Below are 16824 nucleotides of genomic sequence, written 5' to 3'. Positions count from 1 at the left end.
TGAGAGAAATGCATACAACTCTCCCTGTCCCTCCTTCAGCCATGCAATTTTTTTTCCTGAAGTAACTGCCAGGTTTCAGCTCAGGATACAAGTGTTGCGCCTGTTGCTCTTATAGTTCATCTAAACATTTCTTGTCCTTTTACTCTGCAAAGCTATCTTGGGCATTTTGCCACTTGTTCTTTGCGTAAATTGTTACTGATGTCTTCCAATAAGATGGTAAATATGAACTAGCAGGTAACTTAATTAAAGGCAGAAAATGCATTAATATAATGATTTTTACTGACTCTCAAATATTACCTAAATGTTTTTATGCGTTTACAAAATATATTCTGGTAGACAAGTATAAAGAAAATCAGACTGGAGCTAAGTGATGTTATCATTTTGTTCTTTTATGAAAACCTGAACTTTTCCATTATAGTCGGTTTACACAAGTACAGTTATGACTCAAGTCCTGGCAGGATCCATTTGATGCTGCTTGACTGCCCTCTACAGGCTGCCAAGAAAGATGCTGGACCAGTTCATTAGGAAGTGACAGATTCCACTAGCAAGGAGAGCTGCCAGGCTTTCCAGCCTTGCCCCCTAAATGGGATTTTGAAAGAAGGAAATAAGTCTCAGCTCACCAGCTGACAGCAAAAAGCAAACATTTTGCTTTCCTTTGACTCCAAATGAGTGTTCAGTGTCGAGGGTCTTTATTTGGCTTATTATCATGGTGCAGAGATATTGGTTTTCTTTTCCCAGGAAGCGCAATGCTGTGTTTAGACAAGGAAATGCGCATTTCTTCCAAAACGGCATTCAGAGTTCTATTTAGTTTCAGTATCTTTTACCTTTTTATTTGTTTAGCAATGATTGCATTAATCTGACTTGAATGGCTGTTGCTCTTCTGGGCCTAAATGTGGCCGTAATTAGAAAACAAACAAAATTCGTAGCAAGGTCATATTTGGCAAATCTTGGCAAGGAGAATGCCAGTGTTTTTTGGAATTGCCCGCTTCCCAGTAGCTGGCACATCACATGCAGAATGGAATTGTGTTTCACAGGATGAAGGTTAGTTTGATCTATGATGGTGGCAGCAACTGATTAATATGTGTCTTCCACTAAGCCCAAGAGTTGCATTTTTTCCTTCCTCATATATAGTCATAAATATGTAAGGATTCAATCCAAGTTTAATTTGTCAGGGCTTACAGAGTTTGAAAGGAACAGGGTGCATTTTTAACAGGTGTAAATGGTTGGTGATGTTGAGGAGACTTCACTGGAAAAGTGCCTTGAAAATAAATCTAAGAACATAAGAGCCCTGTAGGATCAGACCATAGCTTTGTCTAACCTGGCTTTCTGTTCCCACAGTGGCCAAACAAATGCCTATGGGAAGTCCAGAATTACTGACAAAACACTTTATTGGTCCTCTTTTTCGCACACATGATGGTGGTGCCTTTTTCTGTAACACCCTTAAAATCCTTTTATCCAATACCGTTAAAAGTTGTGCTTTGAAAACAAATGTTATGGATTTAGAAGATTAGGAAGAGAAGAGGGAGCTGAAAGAGGGAAGGAAAGAGAGAATGTATTTCCAATTTGTGCTAACTTCAAAGGAGCAATTTTCTGTTTTCTTCAAAAGGCCAAGGACCCTTGGTTGTGGCTGAAATTTACACAGTGACATTTGGCTTTATTTTACATAAGCTTCCTTAAAAGTAAATCCAACTTTATTCAGTAGAGGTTGCATCCAGGCCAGTGTGTATTGGACTGCAAGTTGGCCATGTTGCTTTGAACACTTGCCTGATCAGTAAGCCCTGTTGAATACAGTGAGATGTAATTCCACCTAAACTTTAATGGGAACAGGGAGTCTCTGGCCAAAAGTATTTTTCAGACAGTTTTCTTCCTGAGAACTCTGCTACTTCCTGAGATGAATAACTGCAAATCTTTCCAGATCTTAAATAACACAGAGATAAAGGAAGCAAGATCGTGAACTAGTGCAGGTAATCAAGCCTACTCAGATAATTGTGGGTTCTTAGTTAGGTATGAAACCCAATACAAAGGCAGCCTTGCTCTTTGTAAAACAAAGCAGGAGACGAAATTACTTGTTCAATCAATCCATCATATGCACTGAAAGTTTACTCAACACTGAGCTGAAAACCTGCAAAGGATATGCTTCCTTTTTAAAAGAGGGATGTGTAGCTTTTTTGCACATCCAGTGCACAGAACTGCACCACTCCTGGAGTATTCCTGGAAAATGCTAGAGAGCCACCAGGAGACCTGGAATATGGCTCCCTAGGATATTCTGCAACACTAGGAATGGGACTTGATGGCAAGATAGCAAGTTTCTAGAGCATTCCCTTCCCCGCTCACTTTATTTTTTAGTTTTTGTACCTACAAGTAGATTCTGAGAAGCCAACAGACAGATCTTTATATTTTGGGGGGGTAGGGTGGGGGGAGGTCTATTTCTTTCAACCCTGTACTCCTGGCAAAGAGAAGTTATAGACTCTGGGTCTACCCTGAAAGTCAAAACTGTTTTCTGAATACATATGTGAATACATATGTGTGCATGTGCAGATGAATTAGTATACGTTCTTCTGTGTCTCAGTTTACTTCATTTTTGTGCTCTTTTGAAACATAAGACCTCAGTGCAATGCATACCTCTCGCTCAATAAATTTGGTAATATGTATGGAAAGGTATAAAAATAATTTTGAGAAATTCCTGAGGAATGAAACTCCCTGTACGTTTTGTAATTTACAAATGATTTGCACAGTTAAGTAGGTTTAAAGTTACAGTAGCAATAAATGTTGAATGTTGCACTGTTGGACTCAACTTGTGAAATGCAGTGATAGTTCCCAGAAGAAAATGCAGATCTGGAGGAACATTTCAGTTATCAGATGTTCTTTTCAGTGATGTACAGTGTTATGCATCTCCTGTAGAAGCACCCTTGAGGAATGCTCTGCTTTTTGGTCATTTTACAACATTTCTATACCATTCCACATCCAAAGTGACTCCACAGATATACGATAAAAAAGGTTCAACCCCCATATTAAAGGGTTTTTTTGTTGAAAGGAAGCAAATGGCACTAAAACTCTGGCTGGTCAGTCCAGGAAGGATTCTTGAAATGAAGATTTCCACAGGAGAAGCTGAAAACAACCTGAGCTGGGAGGTCCACAGAAAGGGAGGTGCCATGCTGAAGGCTTCTATCCAGTGTGCCATGCAGTTCATAAAATAAATCTATAATCCAATATACCCCCACCTTGAAAACTTTCAGATTCACCACCCTTTCTTTCCCATCCATAGATACGCAGCTCTATATGATGGGCTATATGTGCGACAGACAGGCAAGCTAAAACAAGCACTTGTGCCAAGAAACACTCCAGTGCAGCGTATTTCATTTTGTCACCTTCCTATCTGCTTTTGGCACATGAGAATAGTACAAATTCTCCAGTCTTGGACTGATTAAAATAAGGATTCTACAGAATGTGCCAGGAGATAGGACCTGATGTTATTTCTTAGGGATGGAGCCTGGAAAATGAGTAAGCAAAGCAGATGCTACAAGTTTGATAGTGGTGGAAGCAAGAACTAATAAAAATCCATGCAGAACAAACACTTTGCCAACTTATAACGTATGCTAGATTGGTAAAGAAAATAGACCATTTAGAGTTCAGTTGTCTACATATCCTGGCTCTGCAAGACCTATTGATGAACCAGTTTGTTGTGTAATTGTACTGCCTCGTTCACAGAAATTTTACAGGCTTTTTTAAAATACAAGCTAGCGTTTGTGGGGAAATGATGCATATAACATTTTAATGTCAAGTTAACCTGTATGGTTATTAAAGTTGACTGTGTGCCTCTCTGTGACTTTACAGGCAAGCTAATGAAGAATATCAGGTGTTAGCAAACTCATGGCGCTACTCTTCAGCCTTTTCAAACAAACTTTTCTTCACTATAGTTGATTATGATGAAGGCGCTGACGTTTTTCAGCAGGTAAGAGTGGGACTTGTTTAATTACAGAACTGCTCTCTATGGATCTCTTTTTCAAGGCCTGTATTAATGTTCTTCAAGGACAATCATATTACCTCTTGGCAGTGTCTGAGGACCGTAGGATTTTTTGGTTTCCCAGAATGGAAGTTGGATCACGCTTTCCATCCTCAGAGCTGTGGTTTGTAGATCTACTCCCCTGCCCCCTTGTAGCTGCCATGGAAAGAATGGCACCAGCTGTTCTCCAAGGTACAAGGGAGCATATTGGGAGAAGAGAAGGAGACTGGGGAGGCAAGATACAAGGTTCCTTGAAGTTGCTTCCCTCTCCCTCTGAAATATTTCAGGTAAGTGGGTGAAAAAGTGCATTGAGTGAAAATGCAAACCAGGGAGGTCGGGGAGATGGAAATTGCCTCTACTGCTTTTTCCACTCTGAATGTGATTCCTGTAAGCCTCTGAGTTTGGGGACTTAGCATGCATCCCAGTAGGATTATGCCCTTCATTGCCTTAACATTTCAGAAATGCTTTGTTTATTTACTTTCCTTTTTAAGGGGAAGCACAAGCACAGAAAATGGATAGATTTTTGTTTGTTTGAGATTACCGATGTACAAAAATCAACACACTGCATTAGCTACTACCAGAGAAACATTGTAAAACAATGCATCTGGTGCCTACACATATTAATATATTTATCACTATTTGGTGTTGTCCAATTTCCTTAACCTGAGGTAGGCAGAAAGAAGATTACCCTGTATTTTGGACTTCACTTTCCAGTGTTCTTGACCACTGGTCATGATGGCTGGACCTTGCAGGAGCTGAAGTACCAAACATGTGGCAATCTATAATTAAATAAGAGATTGTCTGTTCCCCTAATTTGTAACAGGTCAAAGTAGTTCCCTAAGTACATACATAATGCAGAATTGTTTTCTTCCCCTGAAATCTTTATCTTATGAACAGGTATGGAGAAGAGGAGAAGGGAACAGAGCTTGTATGGTACCAGTTTGGATTGTCAACTGAGTCAGCTGCTATGTCAGTCGGGGAATAGCTTAAGAATTGACCATAAGATACAGAGTCTATTAGGATAAGAGAGGTTAACATAAGGTTAATGGTTTCAATTGCTGCTGCCATGTTATGATTTGGTTTATGATTTTAGCACCAGGTTTTATCTCTTGTACTTTTTAATTATATTTAAATGCATTTAATTTTTTTCTAAGATGTTCTTAAATAGATTTCTCAAATTTATGTGTATTTTTATTATTGATTTGTTTTTTACTATGGTTTTTATTATGTATTGTTTTAAATACTTTATGAACTGTTTATTTGTTGCATAACATGTTGTGAGCCGCCTAGAGAGCCTTATGGCCAATGGGACAGCGCACAAGTCAAACAAATAAATAGGAGGAAACATGTAATTTGATGTAAGGGAGCATAAGCTAAATATTTTTACGGCACTTAAATTTTTAAGGTCAAACTACAGGTTAGAGTGGACACAGAGCAGCTCTCTAAAACAGGCTCTCCATGCCATGTCTGCACTTTCTACATGATCTATATCAATGGTCTGTGACCTCACTGCACCATGTATGTCTTTTCTTCGTGGTTGTGTCCTGCTGCGTGGGACAATGCATAATGCTGGTTTTGGTGGCTATGCTATGTTTGCTGCGATGTGCAGTTTTGCCATTATACTTGTCCCTTCCCTATGTGCTCTTCCTCCTCTCCCCTGCCACTGCTTGAGTAATTTAGCTCACAGGTCAATTGATCTGCTGACTTACAGAAAGGGAGGGAAAGCCCTCACTTTCACTGCATCACAAAGCAACTTTCAGTCTTACTGAACAAGGCTATGCACTGCTTTCTGAAATATTTATAAATAAATAAATAAATAAATAAATAAGCCGATGCACATATTTGCTGTTTTGTAACATATTGGGCTGTCAACAAATATTCAGTGGAGAAAGAGAATTTGCTGTACTTGGAATAAATCCAATTATTTAACATCCAACTTGATCATTGTGCATAATTTGAATTTGCAGTTTTTAAATAATGCATTTATGTAACGTAATTTAGTTGTGTAGCAAGCATACAGCTCTGGTAATGAAAGTGGCTGTGTATGTATATATCATTAGCAACAATCTTGTTCTATCCCTCTTGCTAGCATGCAGCTCTGTCTCCCATCCCTTCTTCCAAATTTCAGTGCAGCCTTATTTACACATATCCCTTGGAGTCTTGAAATGTAGAGTATGTGTAAGTAAACAATCCTGCACTTTATTCATGGAAAGTAATTATAATATTTAGCATTTATATGGTGCTTTAGAATATACACTGTTCCACATGCATTTAACACTTAATGATTACCATGGCCCTGCAAGGTAATTTGGTATTATCATCCCCATGTTGAAGCCGGAGGTCGAGAGAAACTTAGTGAATTGTTTTAACGCCAGCTAGTTAAATTTTATATATTGTACTCTTCGATACTGTAACTGTACTCAAAAAGATTGACAAAGGCAAAGAACAGGTATGCTTATTTAATATTTGATGGCGTCTCCGTTGTCTGTTGTAGCTCAATATGAACTCTGCTCCAACGTTCATGCATTTCCCTCCGAAAGGTAAGCCCAAGAGAGCTGACACATTTGACCTGCAGAGAATTGGATTCGCAGCAGAACAGTTAGCTAAGTGGATAGCTGACAGAACTGATGTTCATGTAAGTCACTTGACAAAAGTTAAGAGACTGATCCTCACTTATCTTCATGTTCTGTGACAAATTGACCTAGGAACTGTGGTTCCCCCACCTTCCGCTGCCTCCAAGGGACTTTTTCCCATAAGAGTCTTCCACAAAATCCATTAAAATAACAAAAGTGCCAGCTGTTTTATTTCATCACTGTCTGATAGCTAAACAACCCCCAACACAAAAAGATGTCTTTCACTCTGTTTTGATAACTAAAATATTAATCTTTCCAACAGAAGAGGAGGAATGATAGTGTTCCAATTATTTTATTAATGTGAGCATGTAAATGAAATACTGCTTATTCCAAGTTTGAAGGATTAAAATGTTCTAGATGTGCAATTGTTAAATATTTTGAAGAATTTTATTTAACTATGTACACTTGTAATAGGCAAGAACACTGTTATGAAACCATTTTTAAAGCAAAACTAGGGATATTGCTAGAATTATAATAATCCATCTGACTGAGAGGATGCTAAGGAAGCTCCTCTAATAATTATAATGCTAAAAGCAACTTGAGTTGATGCATGGGGTGGAGGGACAGGGTGGTGACTGGGAGGGAAACTTAATTTCATATTAAAAATAGGTCCTGTAGTCTGTATGTCCGGGAAAAAAATCAGCTGCAATTTACCAGAAACTTCTGTTCAAAGCTCACAGAAACAAATGAAGTTACACAGGAACCCTTGTACAGTCCCTTTCCATTTCACTGAGTCTTGCATGGGAGAGATTCCCAGTGAAAGTTCATTCAGCTTGCCTCCCTGATTTAGACGAGCATCTTGCCGGACCCTCTCGCTTGTGTCTGTGCTAAACCTAGCATAATCTTGCTGCTCTCCAAAGGTAGTGTAATACCATTGAGGCCATACCAGTCAAGAATTTAAGCAAGGCACTTATTGTTTCTCCAATAAATGCAAAAACAGCCAGAAGAAACTCCTGGCACCAGATAGACAGAGCCAAGTCGAATGCTACTGAGTGGCTATGCCATATAATAACACTATCCTCATAAATGCCATATGAAGATTGACTATCATGTATACAGAAAATCAGTATGCAGGCAGTCATTGTATTAGTAACGATGAACAATGTACCTAATTTTTTCAATGCTAACTTCATGTCAGATACTTTTCAGGAAAGCAGGGTACAGGAAAGCACTTATCTTATACATACGTGTCTAGACAAGGAGAGTTGATGTACATGTCTGTAGAGAGGGGATCCAGCTCTCACATATCACAGTCTGTTCAGATGGATTCATCGGATTCTGAGAAGAAGGCAGAATAGCAAAGAGGGCAGAGGACTTGCCAGTTTCAGGGTTACCTAGTAAACCTGTTTAGGTTTATCAGAGTGTGAGAACCAGCCTGCCTTGGGAAGGGAGAAAAGCTTTTTGGGGCCTGGGGGCAGGGACAGGTAGAAGAAGACCTTCTTGACCCAGTCATGAAATGACAGAGGAACTGAGTAGACCAATTACAAAGTGTCTGACATTCGCTCCATCTAGACCACAACAAGCAGGAGCTGCCCTGAAGGTGGATTCAGAAGATTTATAGAAAAAGAGGGATGAAGGAAAAGTTTCAGTTTGGTTTTATATGGACTTGTATGGACAGATGCTTCTTTGATGCCTACTGTTCTGTAACCAGTTTTAATAAAAGAACAGCATTTTGAGGTTTCACTTTGGGACTTATGAAGGTGAGGGAAGAGGTAGGCAACCTCACAACAATAATCTGCTTCAGAGTATCCTAAGAGTTGTTAAGGCATTATATGAGCTCTTAGTTCTTGTGCTCTGTCTCCTGGTTTTCCACAGGGAACATCATAACTGATATTTCCTGTTGTATCTATGGACAAAAGTCTTAAGTTGTTCCTATTTCTGGCCATTTCCTACTGCCACCTCCTCCCCCATTATTTTAGGTTTCTCCTTTCTTTCTTATGCAGAATTGGTGTGACTGGATTCATCTAGGCACCTTGCTAATTTATCTTCCAGTTGTCGCATGCAGAATCATTTGTGTGCCCTTCTGATATTGCCCCTCCATATCAGTCACAGCTATGCTGGCTGGGGATGGGTTTCAGTAAATATTGGAAGCTGTGAGAGTAATGTGCAGGTTGGGTTTGCCATCAGCTCCTGACCCAACAACCAGCACAGCTGGGCACATCCTTGTACGTTATGCATGCTTTATTACATTTTTGTAGTGATCTGGGTAGCTGTATGCAATGATTCTTTCCCGCTTCCTAATGGAGAATATGAATTTGTAATAGTTTATTTTAAAATAAAAATATGGTGTAAGCCACCTTGAGTTTCTTGAAAGAAAAAGGCAGGATATAAATAACACCAGTGCAGCATAGTGGTTAGAGTACTGGAGTGGACTCAGGAGATCTTGATTCTAGACTGCACTCAGCCATGGAGCCAACTGAGTGACTTTGGGCCAGTCACAGACACTCAGCCCAACCAGCCTCACAGGGTTATTGTTATGATGATAAAACTGAAAGGAGGAGGATAATTATGTAAGCCATCTTGAGTGCCTTAAAAGGAAAAAAGGCAGGATATAAATATAATAACAGTCAATCAGTAGTGGAAAGAGATTTGTTGTTTTCACAAACCAAATCTCCATTTAGACATGAGAGAGAGAGAAAGACAGAGGGGCAGAATGTATTGCTCAGTCCTGGTTCAACAATAGAAGTTCAGCATTTTATGCTACTTTACCAAGCTAGTATTCGAAGTAAGGTAGTATGGTCTATCCTGATTGTTCTGGAAAAAATATGGGAAGGCTATGTCCCCCTGTACCCTACCTCCAAACTCACAGGACTTGATTGAGTGATCTCTCTTTTTTGTTAGATTTTTCAAAATTGTAAACAAGTGAACATTTTGAATCTAGAGCTGCATCATTCCATTTGATTGGGCTGTATGGGGACCTTCCCCGCCCCCATCACTGTAGGCAGCAGCCTCTGCTTAGTATTTGAAACCTGTGACTGGAAATGTGTATACTGTTACATCACGAAAGTAGAATAATACTTGCTGGTCTTCTGTTTTACAGATTAGAGTGTTTAGGCCACCAAACTATTCTGGCACTATTGCACTGGCCCTTCTGGTGTCCTTGGTTGGTGGTTTGCTCTACTTGCGGCGAAATAACTTGGAATTCATCTACAACAAGACTGGCTGGGCAATGGCAGCACTGGTATGGGCACTTTTAAAAATGTTTCTTTCAATCATTTATTTGTTCATATAACAAGGTTTCCAGTCCCATTTGCACTGTTAATGAGAAAGCACTGCATTAATAAATAGGTTAGAGAGAGGCAGCATTGGTTATGAAATCAAAACAGAAACAGCTGGGCCAAATCTCAAGGGCGATAAACACGGCTAGTTGGGAAGGGCATGCAATTAAGAGGCTGCCAATCCCTTGGTTAATTGTTAGGGGTTCAAGCATTGTTAGTAGAAGTTGGCTAAAATGACACACTTTTCTAAAGTTCATAGAGATGAGGATTCTAACTTATGACTCACTGTTGCTTTGAATTAGAGGGCCAGTGCTTTTGCTATTCAAACTATGATTGTGACTTATTTATTGTATATTTAAATAAAGTTTATTTAAATAAAGCTGTTTATGGCAACTGAAGACAGAGCCAGGCATTTGGAAAGTTAGCTTGGAAAAATATCATGAGCTGTGTAGCTGCAGGTAATGTTAGGTACTTGAACAAAGCGTTTGCATACTGTCTGTCCGGGAGTGGTGGAATATACAGCATCACAGGGTTTATCTCCCTGAATCTGCCTTAATTTTTTACCATTTTTATCCTTATCATGAATTTGTGTGGTTTAACACTTCATTTCAATATTATACTGCTGTTGCTGTCCTGTTTATTTCTCTCAACCATGAGGGAAAGGTAATTCTATTCTAAAATATTGTGGAGGTTAGCAAATCAAACTCTTGTTCTCCTTCCCCTTGCAGCCTATGAAGACAATCAAATGATGGATATGGTGGAATGCCAAGGCAGAAAACATGCCATTTAGAGTAGTATCTATATTCCCCATGTGCTAAAGTCTTCCATCTATTCTTGTGTACTCCCTGCCTCAGTAATAAAAACTGGCACGCCATACTGGAAGCAGAAACAGCATGTACAAACTTACCTTTCAATTTCTTTTTCATAGGGTCTGCCCCACATCGGTCGGTTGGTTGGTCAGTCTGTCTGCCTGTGTCTGTCTGTCTGTCTAAAATAGAAATCCAGCTTTGTTTTTGTCCATCTACTCCATTCGATAATGGTGGCCTTTGCTGATTGAACAAGCTTGGTCTCAGTTGCAATTCTTGAAAGACATACAGATGTGTTAACCTGACCCAAGATACATAAACTTTTCTTCCTTTGGGTGCAGCTAAAAAGTACAGGAGAAAGCCTTCCCTGTATATTCAAACTTTTTCTGCTTAAGAATGAAAAGGCAAGGTAGCAAGAACTATGTAAAGAAAGTTGCATACTTAACAACTGGCTTAACATGCATATAATCTTTTCAAAAACCATCTATATTCTTGAATTGCTCAGATCCTCTGATACAGGAATGTTGCATTTATTCAGTAATTTCTAAACACCATTTAGCAGATCATTATCTGCATAAGGAAGAATGACAGGGATGAGATCTTCTGTTGGAATATTAAGATTCAGTGATGGGCTCATTATTGGTTTTACAACTAGTGAGCTTAAAACCCCCAGCACTTTACTTCTTTTAAGGAAAGGATCTTCTCTGAAGCTTATTGGTATGCTTTCTGAGACACAAGGGAGTGCAAATACTCTTTATCTAGGGGTTGCTTCATTGTTTTCTCTTGAATTTTTTCTGCTATTCTTTTTGGCAACTCCATTTTCACGTAGTTTTGATATGGCTTCACAAAGGTATTTATGGAGTCCTCTTGCTATGATAGTATAGGAAACAGAAGAGGGCTGTTGCTATTTTTGTAGATGGGATGTGAGAGCAACCAATTTCACTTTTAAGACATTAAGTTTACATGACTACCAACTACAATTTGTGTTTCTACCATGTGTTTCTATGGTGTGATTTTTCTGAAAGGTAGGTTAGGCAATTACCTGAATATATCTCACCTTTCCTAGATTTCACCTGTTTGAATAAAATGGTAGAATGAAAAGATCTGGAATGAAAAAGTAACCATAAAAAGATTTTAGCAGATGCAGACACAGTTAGTGGAAACTAACCAAGTGGAATTACTGCAAGCCGTCCCAAGACATTCTGTAGGGGTCGGGATAGAAAACCTTCTAATAAATAAATAAAATAAATTCAGTATATCAGTGAGCACCATTCCAAGGAGATTTATATTTAGTTTCTTCACTGGAGTTGGGAGCATTAGATTCCATGGAGTGAAATCTGAGACAGCTTGAAGATGTACTAACATGAACAGGAAAGCGGTGCTGAATCCTTTAACAAGGGCAAAAAGTTATAAAGGACACAATAAAATGAGCCGAGTTTTGCAGCATTGTGAAAACAAAAGCAGCTGTGGAGGAATTGAAAAGAAGAGCAGCTTTCTCCATGAGTCCAGATTGCTGTTAGTTTCCATGTGTCCTGCTTTTCTAATCAGCCTGACATAGATCTAGAGGATTCATATAACGGCATGAACTCCCTTTGCCTCCAGGCTGCATGTGAATTCAAATGGCCCATTAATGTAGCTCATTAGCTTTCACAATAATTATATCCTAGCTTCTTGTTTATTCATAGTTAATCCATTATAATGGTGAGAAGAGGGCGCAGTCTAGTCTGTGCAGTTGTTCAAATGGGGAATAGGTACATGGCTGTCGAAACAGCTCTTAACCAGATTCATGTCAATCAATAGGCAGCTTGTGCTTCAGAGCTGTCTGCAGCCTCACACAGTTCTAACCACAAGCTGCATTTTGCTCCCTGCTGGACCTGAGATTATCATATATATGTGCATTAAGCTCACTAAGCTTTAGGAGGAGTGACACAGTCATTAACTTGTTTGTTGGCATACAGATAGTTGACAAGCCACATTTACTCCCTTTCTATTCGGTCCCCATTCCCATTCTCTGACATGCTGCTTGTTGGTTAGCAATGGAGAATCCTTGTCCGTGCAAACACAATTAGAAGATGAAAGAAGGTCCCTGCATTATGGTTGGTGATTATTTGAATCCACAGGTGTGGGCTGCTATTCCATTTGTATGCCCTTCTAAAATTCCACTACTCTGGGAAGTTGCTATTTTAAATGTCTCGCGGTGTGCCAGAATGCCTGAGGTAGCGAGACTCTGAGGCACTATGGGAAATTTAAATGGCAAGATTCTTTCCATTTGCCACTGGCAAATACACCTTTGGCCAGGGAATGGGTGGGCAGGAAGGTCAAAGCTGGGTTTGTTGACCACAGGCTCACCTGAGGCGCTTGGGCCTCACTACTTGCCTTTCAGAGAATGGGTTTGAAGAGCCTGTGAGCTTTTGCTTTGGGAAATAGCTTTTCCCCCTATAATGTATTTGTCAAACCTCTACCACTAACTTGTAGTGAGCTAATTTAAAATATATCATTGGCCCACAGGTGGGACATGAAAAAAACAGGATCCAGAGGGGGGAAAAGAAAAGGCAGCATCCCAGAAATAAATGGCCATGGCCCTCAGTTCATGGAACAAATGTCCCCACAGGCCTCCAAAATGCCAAGTGTCTCTGCAGGCTCAAAAATGTCTCCCTACCCCTTCTCTAGTCTTGCAAACACTTGTGCTTAGAGGATTGGTTGTAAGCAGCAAAAAGCACAACCTCCTATTATCTCATTCATGGGTGCCAAAATGAAGGCCATGCAGTTTAATTTGGAAGCCCATGCTCTTTATGATAAGCTTTTCTTCCATGTACATGTCAGTGCAGGAGAGGCCCTCATGGTAGTCAATGGCCAGATGCCATTCTTCCCCTGCAGTGGTGCTCCGTTTTGATATTTTACTTGGGAGATTAATACATCTTCCCCCGTGGTTGTCCCTAAACTGTGGAATGGCCTGCTGTGAGAGATGCATCGGAGATGCAGACAACTGTTTGCAAGACTCCCTCTTGCTACCTTCAAGAGGGAACATTCCTCTTCGACCAGGTGTTCCCATATTAGTTTCATGCTTGTTTTTAGTCAAAATTTTAATTTCTTTTTGTTTTAATCTCTCAGAGCCTTTGAAAATGGGGTGGTATAGAAAAATAAAAATAATAGTGGCCTGCCATCATTGTTCTCTTTTCTACAGCTTGATGTAAGCAGCATTCAGGGGTATAAGGAGGTGTGGAAAATTCTCTAGCAGCCAGCTTCAGTGAGAAAGTCTGTAATAATTACTACACAGGCAGTGGCATAGAAGGAAAGTTTAAAGCCAGAGCAGCAGAACAGTTTGCTAAAAGTCTCCCTACCCCACAGTGTTCCCTAATACACCTCCATACTTCAGGTGGCTGTTTCAATCACCAGAAAGCAATGGTTTGAGGCCATAATTGCAGTGCCAAATACCTTTTATGTCAGCCCTCGTTATGACCAATGACAGATGCATTCTGCCAGCCACTGGGTCTTTGCAGTTCAATAACTTTCATAGATTTCTGCTAACACTCTTATTTTGCAGCAGGTAGTCCAAAATATCTTGCTCGTCTTCCTCCGCCACCCTCATTGCTCTCTTTTTAGGTCAGACTTTCAAATGCCCCATGCCAGTTAATAACTAGACCAAGAATGGTCAGTTTTGGTGATTGTTGATTTAGACAAAAAGGATCAGGACAAGGAAATGTATGACTTTTTTCCCACAAGATTACATAGAGGGTGATCCAGTGGGGTATAGACTATGATTAGGCCAATGGTAAAGACACCCTCCCTCTTTCAGCATGCCAGTCATTAAATGCAAAAGTGAGGTTGGGGAGAGTGCTCCACATTCTACTAATTTTTAATGCCGGTTTGGAGGGCACACTTATAATCGAGATGAAGGAGCTAAACTTAACATTCATAATATTGCATTTGCGTATCCCTCCCTGAACTACTAAAAGAAGAGCAAGACAAATGATGTGGTCCCTCCTTTGACAAAAACTAATTTTAGGGAACATAAAGCATCAGCAGTCATCTTTAAAGTGTTATCTTAGGCTCAACTTGAATTCTGACATTAGGACATATCCCAGTTAACTTTATGCAACTGATTGGCGGGAGATTTAGCAGAGATAGAAAAGGAGTACTTCATCACACGGCATATAGTTAAACTGTGGAATTTCACTGCAATGGGGAGTGGTAATGCTCGCCAATCTGGATGGCTTTAAAAAGGGATTGGAGAGATTCATGAGGGGGGAGGCACTCCGTGGCTACTAGCCCTGTTGGCTGTGTGCTTCCTTCTGTACTGGAGGTGGCATGCCTGCACGCATCAGTTGCTGACGATCTTGTCTTGCACCCATCCTGCTTGAGGGATCCTGTGGGCGGCTGGTTTGCCACTGCACGTACTGGTCTGATCCAGCACATCCCTTCTTATGTTCTTATGACCATTTTCTCTTTTCTTGTCTTTTGTGACTGGTTAAAATCCAAACATCAAGATTTTTTTTAAAAAGTGTGCTTCTAAATTACTGGCATAGATTGCCTGAGCATGTGGCTTGCAGTTGTTCTTCTTACTATAAACTGTGTTCTGTTGTTTTTCAGTGCGTTGTTTTTGCTATGACTTCCGGCCAAATGTGGAATCACATTCGTGGGCCCCCGTATGCTCATAAAAATCCTCAGAATGGGCAAGTGGTAAGTGCTTTTTTGGTCCAGTGCATAAAAAGAACAATATCAGCACAGAGGCCTATACATTCCATTTGTACAGGAACAGGGTATAAAAATGCATGATTATTTACCCCCACGAACCCTTCTTTTGCCTCCTGCATGTATTTGATACAACAGCTTAATGGATGTTTTGTACCAGTGATCTTGAGCCAACGATTAGACTGTTACTGCAGTCTGATTTGTAAAATGGCTTCAGTTAAATTTTTCTAACAATCGTCTTTCGGGCATTCTGGTCAGGTAGGCAAAGTGCGTATACCTTGTGGTTCTCCATTTGGCCTATGATCCCCTCAGTAAAGTTTTAACCTTTGTTTTATAGTCTCCTTTTCCTGGTTTATGTGTGTGTGAGATGACAGGGTTTTTATTCAGATTCAAGCACCTTCTGTAGTGTCCAGCATTAACATAACAATATGACAATCAGCAGTAATCAGCTCATGATGTTTTCCATATGCATATTTACCCTACCCATGTGTCCAGTGCTGTTTATTCTATAATAAGTGTGTTTGAGCAAAACATAACAAGCAAAACTTACTTACTGCTTGCATAGTAATGAAAGTTGCCAAACATAGCTGGTAGTTTATTTGTCATGACATCTGAGGTTGTCTTTCTTTTGTGTATGTTCCGGCCTGTTTGACAACACCAAGCTCTCTCATCAAAGTGTGTGAAAATGTACAAAACAGATCAAATGAAAGTTGCTTTTTTTACTCTCCTAGATGCTTGGGATTCTCAATTTGCTGTTGAGTATACAGTATTTTCCCATATTCCCAAGAGCTAACCTGTTCGTTACATAATAGTTTAAAGTAGAGATTTTGTTTTGCTTCATTTTTAATAAGAATTTTCCCAGATCTCCTGAGTCTCAATCTAACTGCTATGCCACACTGTATGGTATGATATCTCTGTATGAAAGGCAATTACAGCGTGGTCATCTCCATGCTGGGAATGACTGTACCAACTGGTGGCAGATAGGTGAGATTTTCATTTGCAGTTTTGAATATATAAGGATTTACCAAAATGTGCAAATGGTTTCATATTAAGAATGGAAAGGACTTGAAATACTAAACAAGATGAATGCAAGAGAAACTGTCTGGTTGCACATACACCCTAGAAAAGAAAGCCATATTAAGAAGATATATATCTAGACCTGATATTTTGTATTATCCAGTGGTTGTAGACTTCCCATAAACTGTGTGTCCATTTTTAAAGGTGGGCAGGGAATAATAAAAATGTGACAAAGTAGGGATGGAGTTCTGGTTTAAAATGTAGCAAAGTGTGACTAGGAAAGAAGATTAAAAGATACTGAAAATAGTGTAAAGGTACTGTATTAGGGATGAGTTCTTGGTTTAACTGCTATGCATGTTTCACTATAGCTAATAAATCAAGTTGCATATGATATGCTGTTATTGCATAACTGCAAACAGTAATTTGAATTTGAGGTGCTATTCGTTGTGTGGGAG

At 39.7% G+C, this 16824-nt stretch overlaps 1 protein-coding gene across 1 annotated transcript in view; it reads left to right on the top strand.

The window, feature by feature from the left end:
• Positions 1–16824, top strand: part of TUSC3 (tumor suppressor candidate 3) — an 82580-nt gene that overhangs the window by 13750 nt on the left and 52006 nt on the right. The window contains exons 3-6 of the mRNA XM_044455202.1: positions 3835–3952; positions 6498–6638; positions 9677–9817; positions 15251–15340. Coding sequence (XP_044311137.1) covers positions 3835–3952; positions 6498–6638; positions 9677–9817; positions 15251–15340 — 490 coding nt within the window. The remainder of the gene's footprint in view (positions 1–3834; positions 3953–6497; positions 6639–9676; positions 9818–15250; positions 15341–16824) is intronic.

The sequence above is a fragment of the Varanus komodoensis genome, unplaced genomic scaffold, assembly GCF_004798865.1.
Source record: "Varanus komodoensis strain SLA01 unplaced genomic scaffold, ASM479886v1 scaffold8, whole genome shotgun sequence".
Classification (NCBI taxonomy): domain Eukaryota; kingdom Metazoa; phylum Chordata; class Lepidosauria; order Squamata; family Varanidae; genus Varanus; species Varanus komodoensis.
The sequence above is the reverse complement of the archived record's forward strand: the minus strand, read 5'-3'. Positions and strand labels throughout refer to the sequence as shown.